At 45.8% G+C, this 11,570-nt stretch overlaps 1 protein-coding gene across 2 annotated transcripts in view; it reads right to left on the bottom strand.

The window, feature by feature from the left end:
* Positions 1-208: 208 nt before the first annotated feature.
* The window catches only part of ACSS2 (acyl-CoA synthetase short chain family member 2), a 51,711-nt gene continuing 40,349 nt past the window's right edge, over positions 209-11,570 (bottom strand). For both annotated transcript variants that reach the window (XM_025932375.2, XM_025932374.2), the window contains 11 exons: positions 8,705-8,842; positions 6,875-7,045; positions 6,432-6,565; positions 6,105-6,237; positions 5,967-6,023; positions 5,691-5,771; positions 4,202-4,310; positions 2,569-2,637; positions 2,056-2,232; positions 1,237-1,311; positions 209-1,093 (listed from right to left, as the gene is read on the bottom strand). In XM_025932375.2, the coding sequence (XP_025788160.2) occupies positions 966-1,093; positions 1,237-1,311; positions 2,056-2,232; positions 2,569-2,637; positions 4,202-4,310; positions 5,691-5,771; positions 5,967-6,023; positions 6,105-6,237; positions 6,432-6,565; positions 6,875-7,045; positions 8,705-8,842 (1,272 nt within the window). In that variant the 3' untranslated portion in view covers positions 209-965. The remainder of the gene's footprint in view (positions 1,094-1,236; positions 1,312-2,055; positions 2,233-2,568; positions 2,638-4,201; positions 4,311-5,690; positions 5,772-5,966; positions 6,024-6,104; positions 6,238-6,431; positions 6,566-6,874; positions 7,046-8,704; positions 8,843-11,570) is intronic.

Below are 11,570 nucleotides of genomic sequence, written 5' to 3'. Positions count from 1 at the left end.
GAACTGGCTTTAGTTGTTTTCCTGCTTAATTCAGGAGCTTGCCAAAGGGCCTATAAATGAAGCCCTGCCTAGATCTGCCCAAACCAAAAGTTCTGGAAATAGGATATTGGGGTATGCCTGAAGAAAACCACTCCCTTTCCCATCCCCCACACAAATCAGAACAGCTAGCAAGTACACAGTCTGTAAGACACCTAAGAAAACAAGTCACTGCCTTCTTAAGGTCACAGACTTTATTCCTATAACCATAGGGCCTGAGAATGACTGAAGCAAGAAGAATTTCATCTGAGAGTGTCTCTTATGGGAAGGACTGTTCATGGAAGGATGGGAACAGAGGACAAGGAAGATAAGCTCTTCTGGCCCTAAGAACAAAACACATTTACTCCAGCAAAGCAGCAGATAATCTGAAAACCCTCTGGAAACTGAGCCTGCCTGCACAGCCCCTGAAGCAAATGGGCAGAAAAGCACTGCCATCTGGCACAAAAGGGAATTCAGATCCAGAACAGAACCAGCAAAGTATTTAAAAAAATAATAATCAATTGTTCTGGGACTCACAAACAGGCATTTCTAAGGGAAAATGCATACCCAAGATAAGTAGTGGTGCTTCCTGAGAGAGCTGACAGGATTACAGAGCTGCTTACCGGCTTCAGTCTAGGCCCTCACTTGCCCTCTACATTCTTAACTTGAGTAAGGGACATGACCTTCAGGTCCTGTTCTGGGCTCCAAGGGCTCTTAAAGTCTAGGGGCTCAGCAAGCTGATGCTAACCTGGGCCATGTCCTATCTATCTGGCAACCACAGGAAGTTGCCTCCACACAGGGGCAAAGCTGGTCCTCAGTCCCAGACAGCTGGTCAAGAGAGGTGGTATGGGTCTGCACTGGCCCTCAGCACTCCTGGATGGGGGCAGGGAGGATGGGAAAACTTTGCAAAGCCAAGCAGGGGCAAGCCTGGGTGAAGGGCAGGGTCTTGTTTACTGGATGGTCAGGCAGCGGTGGTTGAAGAGCTGGCAGATGACAGTTGGGTCAGCCACAGTAGACGTGTCCCCCAGGTCGTGGTCATTCTGAGCAATCTTCCGAAGCACCCGCCTCATAATTTTCCCTAGGGGACCACAGCCTTCTGGTTATGTGGTGATAGCACTGACCCACTCCAGCCCTGCCAAAATGGCTTCCATCCACACACATTCTGCCACCACTAGGCCTTGGCCAATCCCAAACCCAATCACTTGAGGCCTTTGAACATACCTGAGCGGGTTTTAGGCAAGCCAGGTGCATTCTGGATATAATCCGGTGTGGCAATGGGGCCAATTTTTTCTCTAACTGTAACCAACAAATCATTAAGCATTTCTTCAGTATCATTAGCCAGGCTCCCAAAACCATGGCTTTGTTCCCCACCTATTTTCTCTTCAAGGCTCTGCCCACAGAATCATTCTTAGAGTCACTGCCTTTCTCTCTCTTTTTTTTAAGTAGGCTCCATGCCCAGTGTGGAGCCCAGTGCAGGGCCCAACCAACATGGGGCCTGAACTCACAACCTTGAGATCAAGATCTAAGCTGAGATCAAGAGTCACACACTTAACCGGCTAAGCCACCCAGGCACCCTGGTCTTTCTCTCTTTTCAACACACTTCTATCTCATTTTGTATCAGTCTTCCTTCATGGAACTCCAACTCTAAGAATCCACCTTCTAGAGTTTAAATCCCACTTTATTAGCAGTGTGGCCTTGGGCAAGTGATTTAACTTCTCTGAGCTCCAATTTCTTCATCTTTAGGATGAGGTAACAATAGGATCTATTTCACAGTGGTGATTATAGGTATAAAATGGATTAATGCATTTAAAGCACTTAGCCCAGTGGTGGCAAAGAGAATTCTATAAATGTCAGCCATTATTATCCTAGTGGAGAGACTAGAGGAGACTGAACGGGAAGGTGGCAATCAGCCCTGAAGGCCCCCTAGGATCTGGTTTATAGTTTGGGGGGCAGCTTGCTCTAGCCTCTTCCCAACAATTTGCTGTGGTAACTTGGCCATCAGGACAGTCCCTACAGTCCCTGCTTAGGGAGGCTTCTCACTCTGCTTCTTGAGTTCCTCGATGAGGGTGGGGCTGAAGGTGTAGCCATCACACAGGGTGACAAAGCAGTAGAGGCATTCGCCCTTCACAGGATGAGGATGGCCGACCACAGCTGCCTCTGCAATAGCCTCATGTTCCACAAGTGCTGACTCCACCTCTGCTGTGCTCAGCAGATGTCCTTGTCAAGGGAAAGAAAGTGCCATGAGAGAGATCCCATGCTCTACCCCAGCCCCTGTTCCATCTGTGCCTAGAGGGCTGTCCTGGTCTGGTCAAATGGGGAAGCCCCTTCATTCATTCCTCACATGATCTGCTCTGGTTGTCCCACCATCCTGGTTCCCCTCCTCTAAGCACACTCCAGTGTTTATAACTCTTCCTCCAAACCTCTACCCAAAAATGAATGCTGCACTGTAAGTATGGTTTGGCCAAGGACATCCTGGTTCTCTTGGAAGGCTTTGGCTGGGACTTGCTGGGGAAGTAGTGCTAATGAGAAGGGAAAACAGTCCCTGGCCCTCACCAGATACATTCAGCATGTCATCAATCCTTCCAGTGATCCAATAATAGCCATCCTGGTCCCGTCGGCAGCCTGGAAAGAGAAGAAATACACAACATGATAAATACCTCACAGTAGGGTACACGATCCATATTATCAAACTGCTACACCCACTGCAGTAGTCTCCTAACAATCTTCCTGCTTCTATACCATGGTAGCCAGCCACTGTATTTCCACTTTCTGATGATATTCAGACTTCTGTGTAGTCCTCTTCCTCATTGTACTTGGGTTAGTCTGCATGATCAACAGAATTTGGCAGAAGTAATGGGATGTCGTTTCTGACATTAGATTATAGAAGATGCCATGGCTTCTATGTTGGTGGCATTTTCTCAGATTATATGCTCTGGGGGAAGTCAGCTGCCATGTCATCAGTAGCCCTGTGGAGAGGTGAGGAACTGAGGGCTGCTGCCAACAGCCACATGAGTGAGCTTGGCAATAGGTCCTCCAGGCTCAATTAAACCTTCAAATGACTGCAGCCCCAACCAACAGCTTCACTGCAACCCATGAGAGACTCTCAATGAGAATTTCTGACAAAGCCACTAACAAATTCCTGATCGTCAGAAATTGTGAGATATCTGTCATTTTAAGCCGCCAAGTTTGGAGGTAATTTGTTCCATGGCAACAGATAACTAATATACTCACCTAAAGTCTGTTCTCCATAAATCAGTTATTTTCTAAACAATAAACCAGTTCTTGTCACTTGTCTGCTTAACAACCCATAAAGGTCCCCCCCATTGTACACATTTGGATTTTGGATAAAATCCAAAGTCTTCACCATGACCCACAAGGTCCTACATTATCTACCTCTCCAACTTCATGTAATATTCTTCCCTTCCCTTTGCTCACTATACTTCAGCCACACAGGTTTTGGTCTGCTCCTCAGACATTTCAAGCTTATGTCTCTGCACAGAACACTCACTCTTACTCCAAAATTTTCCCATGCCTGGCTGCCTTCTCACTCTACAGGTCTCTGGTCAAATATCACTTCCACGAAGCCTTCTGTCACCAGCCCATGTATGGTGGTCATTCCTGCAGACATCCTTTATCCTGTAACACTGTTTATTTTTCTTCATAGCACTTGTCACTAAGATAAGTTTATCTACTTGTTTGCTGTATTTATTGTCTATCTCCCTTTGCTAGAATATAAGCCCTGTGTGAACAGAGGCCTTGTCTACCTTATTCATGGTAATATCCCCTGTGCTTAGATCAGTGCCTAGACATAGTAGGTAATAAATCGTTATGGATGAATGGATTGGTGGATAGAGTCATGGCCAAACACAGGCTCTAGACATGAGGATGCACATGACATAGTAATACATACTGCTGCATGCCCCATCTCTTTTAGCACAGGAACAATGGAAACAAGAACCTCTTTCCTCATATATCAAATCAGATGGTTCCATGCTGAGACTTTCCATACAACACTCATACCTGCTGTTACAGTCTTCTGTATAGCTCTGCCTGGATATTAGGCACTGACACATAGAATACGTTCCTCTCTTTGTTACTCTTCACCCCTAACCAACTCTTCCTGAAAAAGGAAGGGGAAGATACATGTCTTGGTGGGAGGTGTGGGAAAGGGATAGCTAAGGCTCACCATCTCCTGTCACATAGTACCCAGGGAACTTCTTAAAGTAGGTGGCCTCAAAGCGTTCATGGTTCCCATAGACTGTGCGCATGATTCCTGGCCAGGGCTGCTTGAACACCTAGGGAGTGAGAAAGGCACAGTGGTCACATCTGCTACACTGCCTCACTGGAAGACAATCACAGTCTTGCCAAACCTGAGAAGAAATGGCTTGAATGCCCTTTCTGAGAAGTAGAACAAAGTACAGGCTTCAGAGATAGACAATCCAGGTTTAGAATCCCAGATCTACCATTTACTACCTGTGTGACCTCAGGTTAGTAACTTTACCTCTCTGAGCTTCAGGATCCTCTTCTGTAAATCAGAGAAAATAATCTCAACCTCCCAAAGTTGTTGGGAGGATTGAATTAATGATATGTGGAAGCTGTCTAGTACAATGTTTTTTTTATTAAAAAAAATTTTTTTTAACATTTTTATTTTTTGAGAGACATAGTGTGAGCAGGAGAGGGGCAGACAAAGAGGGAGTCAAATTCCAAAGCAGGCTCCAGGCTCCGAGCTGCCAGCACAGAGCCCGATGCGGGGCTTGAACTCACAAACTGTGAGATCATGACCTGAGCTGAAGTTGGACTTAACCGACTGAGCCATCCAGGCACCCCTGTCTAGTACAATGTTCTATTAGTGATAAGCATTTAGTAAATTTGAGTCTCCTCAGGAAATCAGGTCCAGTTTGATATAAGTGAAGATAGTCACATAAAAATGAATAAATAATTATTGCCCCAATTAATAATATCCTGTGGCAGTAGACTGATGAGATACATGAAATTTCCAGGCTAAGAGTCAAAAGGTCTGGATTTATGTCCTGCCCTTGTAACTAACTTGCTCTTAGTAAAGTAGGATGGAAGGGGGGCGGGGTAGGTTATCTTCCTACAAGTACTAATACAAAAATCACAACATCTAACATTTGTTAAACACTAACTTAGATTCTGTGCTAAATCCTTCACATGGGTTATCTAACCAATCCAGCAACTTTAGGAGACAAAGGTACTATATAACCCTATATTACAGATGAGGAAATTTAAGGTTCAGAGGTACTAGGCCACCTATCTGAGGTCCCAGAAGGGGCAGAGCCAGGATTTGAACCCAAGCAGGTTGACTCTGGAGCCTATATGACTTTCCACTATGTTTTAAAGACTCCTTTCACACTAGAATATTTGTCAAAGGAAGAGTTGAGCCTAAGTTTTCTGGACCCAAAAAGGCATCATCAGGAATCTTTGAGCAGAGGCCTCAAGAGCCAAAGTGGGCCAAAAGGCAGAGAGGCAGGCAAAGTATCCAGAAGGATTTCCTCCAGGGTCTCTCTGCAGAGGATAAACTCTCAATCATGGAGCTTTACCCACAAGCACCCACCAACAGAGATTAGGTTCTAAACTCTGAAGCAAAGTACAACATTCGTTGCAGTACTCTTTCCCCCCAACTCCTAAAAGACATCCAAGGGTTAGGGCCTTACCAGGTAACCTTCAGCTTCACCTTCCAACTCTTCCCCAGACTCATTCAAGATTGCAGGAGCTACACCAAAGAACGGGAAGGTCTAGAAGCAAGCAGGAGACAGGACTCAAGAACAGGAATGTGGCAACTCTGACTCAATTCTCTACCTCTCCCAAGGATCCCCAGAGCCCCAGATTCCTCACACATATCAATCTAGTTCCCCACCCTCTGCCTAGGCCAAATGTCCCGAGATTCTATTCCTGCTTAGCCTAGGACTAGGCAAGGGAGCCACACTCACAGCAGAACCAGGCTTCATTGGTGTGGCACCAGGGAGGGGGGTCAGCATATGGCCACCCTGTGGAAGTCAGACATCAGGAGTTTGAGTCAGTTTTCCCACACTGTCCCTGAGCCCCAGCCTTCTGAATCCTTTACTCACTGTCTCTGTCTGCCAGAAGGTGTCCACGATGGAACAGCGCTGGGCACCGACCACCCGGTGGTACCACAGCCAGGCCTCAGGGTTAATGGGTTCACCCACTGTGCCTAGCACCTGTAAGGATGCCCGGCTATGCCTTGGGCAGGGGAGTGGAGAAAGAGGAAGGCTCTGAGTACCATTGGGAACCAGGAAAACATGCCTAGGCTCTTCTGCCCCCTCCCCTATTCTAGGCCAAGGAGTTGGAACAATGGAATGGAAAAGACTACACAAAGGTCAGCACCTAGCTCTGAGGAACACTCATGGGGCAGCAGCCAGGAAGGGGGGTCTCACCTGGTGACAGGCTCATCTCCAAACTTCATGAGCAGGCGGATGGCCGTGGGTGCTGTATAGAACTTGGTCACCTTGTACTTATCCACGATGCTCCACAGGCGGCTCACATCCGGGTATGTGGGAATCCCCTCAAACTAACCCCAGTGAAGGCTGGTCATTCCCAGTCCCTTCCCAACAGTCCCTCAGTTCCCCTACCATACCCTCAGGCTCAGTATTTTGCCCCTTCTAACAAACCCATGTCTTCACTCCCTTACCAGATAAACCAAGAGAACTTCCCAGTCAGTATATATAACCCCCTCAGAACTCCCCTTTCTCCAGGAAACAGGTCATTGTGTAAGTACCCCTATCCATAAACCAAGTGGCCTTGGGAGATTGTCATCTATGATCATCTTGTCCATCCCCTAAGTAAGTCAAGTATCCTTGAGTCCCAGCTCCCTTCTCACCAAAACACTGGTGGCACCATTGGCCAATGGCCCATAGGTGACGTAGGAATGGCCAGTGATCCAGCCGATGTCTGCTGTGCACCAGAACACATCCTCTGCGTGGAAGTCAAACACATACTTGAAGGTTGTGGCCACATAGAGCATGTAGCCCCCAACAGTGTGTACTACACCCTGGAGGAAGAATAGGCCTCAGGTTGGGGCCTTGGGCTCACCCCCACAGACCACCAAACATACATAGGCTGGACAGAGCTAGAGGAAGATCCTCCTCAGGGATTCTAGCCCTGCCAGCACCCCTTTCATAGCATCCATCTCTCTTCTATCCCTTTTTCTCCATGTTCCCATCTCACACCCATACACATGCATAGTCAGTCTGTCATTCATATCCATACCCTAAAATGGTATTTCTGAGCCACCACTTTCACACACATGAGCACTTCTAGAACACTCACATCTAACAGTGTCTCTGTTTTATATTTATGCACACACAGTCAATTACACATTGACAGAGTGAGAGTGGGAAAAGAAGATAATCTTCTTTGCTTACTCTACCAGTACCCCATCCCTAGGAAAAAGAGGCCAAAACTGTGCTTCTAAAGCCCCACTAAGAGATATTCAAGCATAGGGGCGCCTGGGTGGCGCAGTCGGTTAAGCGTCCGACTTCACCCAGGTCACGATCTCGTGGTCTGTGAGTTCGAGCCCCGCGTCAGGCTCTGGGCTGATGGCTCAGAGCCTGGAGCCTGTTTCCGATTCTGTGTCTCCCTCTCTCTCTGCCCCTCCCCCGTTCATGCTCTGTCTCTCTCTGTCCTAAAAATAAATAAACGTTGAAAAAAAAAAATTTAAAAAAAGAGATATTCAAGCATATAGAGAGAAGAATTTAGGGATGAGGTGAGTGGAAGGTAGGATGATAAATCTTTTAAGTTGATGGAAAAATCAGTTTTGTTTCTGGCTCACACACTGTGCCCTGGGAAGGACTAGATGTTAACAGTGTGACTTGTGGAAGGAACTGAACTCTAAGAGACATAGTCTAGGAGTCCAGTAAGAATCCCTGTGGCCAATCTCCATTGGCCTTGAGTTCACAGCACAGCTCTCCTTCAATCAAACCACAGGGCACAGACAAGGAACAGTCAGATACATGAACTGATCCTTTTCTCCTTTTCTGGGCACTCATGAAAGCCCCCACCTAAACTATCTCACCCTGGGCGTCAACATTTAATGATTGAGGACTTATGTCTTTTTCAAATTCTTTTTTTTTTTTAAATAGAGAGAATGCAAGTAGGGGAGAGGGGCAGAAGGAGAGAAAGAGAGAGAGAATCTTAAGTAGTCTCATGTTCAGCACAGAGTCTGATATAGGGCTCAATCCCACGACCCCAGGATCATGACCTGAGGCAAAATCAAGAGTTGGATGCTTCAGGCGCCTGGGTGGCTCAGTTGGTTAAGCGCCAGACTTGGCTCAGGTCGTGCTCTCGCGGTTCATGATTCAATCCCTACATCAGACTCTGTGTGGGCAGCTCAGAACCTGGAGCCATCTTCAGAGTCTGTGTCTCCCTCTCTCGTGGCCCCTTCCCTGCTCACACTCTGTCTCTCTCTCAAAAATAAATAAAGCATTAAAATTTTTTAAAAAAAATTTAGATGCTCAACTGACTGCAGCACCCAGTCTCCCCGAGGATTTATGTCTTAATTTGATTTAGAAAAGGTAATGTGACAGTTCCCAAACTCAGGATTAGAGAGTAAAATCTGTATCATCATTCTTCCTCAGAAACTCATTTCTCACCACTACACAGTACACACACACACACACGTACGCACGCATGCACACACGCACATACTTGCCTTGGGTTTGCCTGTGGAGCCACTGGTGTACAGGATGAAGAGTGGGTCTTCAGCATCACACCACTCAGGCTCACACTCATCCTCTGCCTCTTGCATGAGTTCATGCCACCACAAGTCAATCCCTTGGTTCCAGGGGATCTGCAGGGGTAGGAAGACAGGAATGGGCAGGGAAGAACTGTAACAGCTCAAGATAAGAGTAGAGACCCACCTACCTGGCACCTGGGATTGGGGTAGTAACCCCAGGTGGGGGTGCTGGGAGGGAGGGAACTGTGAGGGTGGAATGCAACAGAGAACAGGAGCAGAACAGCAGCCTTCTTGGGTACTCCTAACACCCTACTCCAGAACTCCTCTTATGTGGTATCAGGTTGAGGAGGGCACCTTGGTTGGTCCCTTCTCATCCTTCAGTTCGTAGCTTAAATGTCACCTTCATGGAAGGGTTTTCCCTAAACAGTATTTGGTAGATTCCCAACCCCATCCTCACCCTTGTTATTTTTCTTGATCACAACACCATGTTTCCTTCCTATACAGTACATATTTCCAGTTATTTTATTTAGTTATTTGCTTGATTACTGTCTTCCCAACCAAATAGTGAACTCTATGAGTGCAGTGGCATGTTTGACTTCTTCTTTCTTTCTTTCTTTCTTTCTTTCTTTCTTTCTTTCTTTCTTTCTTTCTTTCTTTCTTCCTTTCTTTCTCCCCAACAGTGAGCAAAATGCCTGGCACTCAATACATACTCTACATTTTTTTTTTTTTGGATGAATGAATATACACACACAGGCCTACATACAAACATTTGTACTTATGGGACTAGTGGCTTATCAGCAGGGATGCAGACACCACCCAATTCAGAAATGCAAAATTAGTCAGAGCCTGCAGGTGAAGCGGGCACTTGGCCCTGTTAGTATTGAAAAAAGTCAACAGCTTTTGGTCCAAGCGCCTTTTCCTGAATGTCTAGACCTTATCCACATCTGCAGGTTTGTACCCTAGCTCCACCCCTGCCTTTACACCACTGGTACCAATGGGTTTCCCACAGACATATTTGTTTGAGGTTCCATTCAGCACAAAACCTGCTTTACGTTGGTGGAAAAGGACCAACATGGAATTCTCCCAGGAGAGGGGTGTCCCCCTCTACTGCAGTGTCTTTGATAACTACTTCTGAATCTGTTATCCTGAAATTTTTCTAGCCTCTCCTTGAAACTATTTTACTTTCCTAGTTATATCAGCTCTCTAAACAGCCACCTTTCTGAGTCTACCCTGTGCTAAGGGAAGTTGAGATTCCCTGAACTTGTCCAAATATTACACTGGATCTCAATCCTGGTTCTGCCACTTCCTAACTACATATGACCTTGGGCAAGTCACTTTACCTAAAGTCGGTTCATTTTAAAATGAGGACAGTTCTGGGCACCCGGGTGGCTTAGTCGGTTAAGCATCCAACTTCAGCTCAGGTCATGATCTCATGGTTTGTGGGTTCAAGCACTGCATTGGGCTCTGTGCTGACATGACAGCTCAGAGCCTGGAGCCTGTTTCGGATTCTGTGTCCTCTTCTCTCTCTGCCCCTTGCCAGCTCTCTCTCAAAAATAAACATTTAAAAAAATTTTTTTTAAATAAATAAAATGAGGATAATTCTTCTTTCCCTAACGGTCTCACAGGATTTGGGGAACATCAAAAGAAAAAGGCATTATCTGGTAAACATCAAACCTTGAATTGTCCTTTGGAGTGGGAAAGACTGATGAATGTCAGGAAGGATAGAAGTTAGTTCAGTTCCACTGAACTCCTCTAGGACATAAATTTAAGGGTGTGATAATGGGAACTGTTTTGGGTTTGCTTTAGCTATCACAAAGTCCTTTCATATTAATTAGCTTCTTGTATGTTCAATGGCCCTGGCTTGCAGGTAGACATGATCATGTAAGAGAAACACCCTACTCCCTATTCCCAATGTATAGCTATATGCTAATTTACTGTGTACATACTTGGTTTAAAAACCCCCAAGTGTTAAACACATACCTTGATAAATTATAAAATGATTCTCCAGCCACTCATCTCTTTCTGTACAATCTGCCCCTTACTTTAGAGAATTTGAAGTTTCTGGCACATAAACATCACAAGAATGACAAGCCCAGGCTGAATAAGGCACCATTAAAAAGAAGAAGAAGAAGGAGAAGAAGGAGAAGAAGGAGAAGAAGGAGAAGGAGAAGAAGGAGAAGAAGAAGGAGAAGAAGAAGGAGAAGAAGAAAAAGAAAGAAGAGAAAGACACTGCCCACAAGCTAGAAAACACTAAAACACACCTTATTTTTTAATGGAATAGCCACAGGGGCCTACACATACATTATCACATGGGCACTTTGTTTCTGCCAAATGATCTACTTGAGATGAGGGCATTAATGTATTTAAGCAGAAGAGTGTCAGTATTGCTTTGGGCAAATGGTACTTGTCTACAGTACTGGTTTGAATTGTCATAGAAAAGGCACTAGGTACATGTAAGGGCAAAGCAGAGTTACACTGTGGCAATGAGGAGATTCTTGTAATCTTGCAAAATGGTTTCCTTTGTGGGTATGTGGGTGAAAAGGGCCAGTATTCCAGGTGTGGAACCGATAAACAGCACCAGGAAGCAGGGTGAGCTCAATTAGTGGTGCAAACTCGTTGGTTGTGAATTGGGTGTGTGCCTATGAGGGCCCAGAGCTTTGAACCAGGAAAAGATCTCATTTTTCTGAAGTAAGAATGGAGTTGGCCTTTGTCCTTGGACCAGGATAGCCTCAGGGAAGGCAACTGCCAGGTATGAGAGAGGAACGTGAGGAAGCTCATAGGTGACATGATTGAGAAGAGTACCTCCAAATTGTGCCAAGTGCTCCCTTGAAAAATGCTTAAG

The sequence above is a fragment of the Puma concolor genome, chromosome A3, assembly GCF_028749965.1.
Source record: "Puma concolor isolate L17-30 chromosome A3, mPumCon1.1.hap2, whole genome shotgun sequence".
Taxonomy (NCBI): Eukaryota; Metazoa; Chordata; class Mammalia; order Carnivora; family Felidae; genus Puma; species Puma concolor.
Note: the sequence above shows the minus strand (reverse complement) of the source record. Positions and strands in the feature narration are given on the sequence as shown.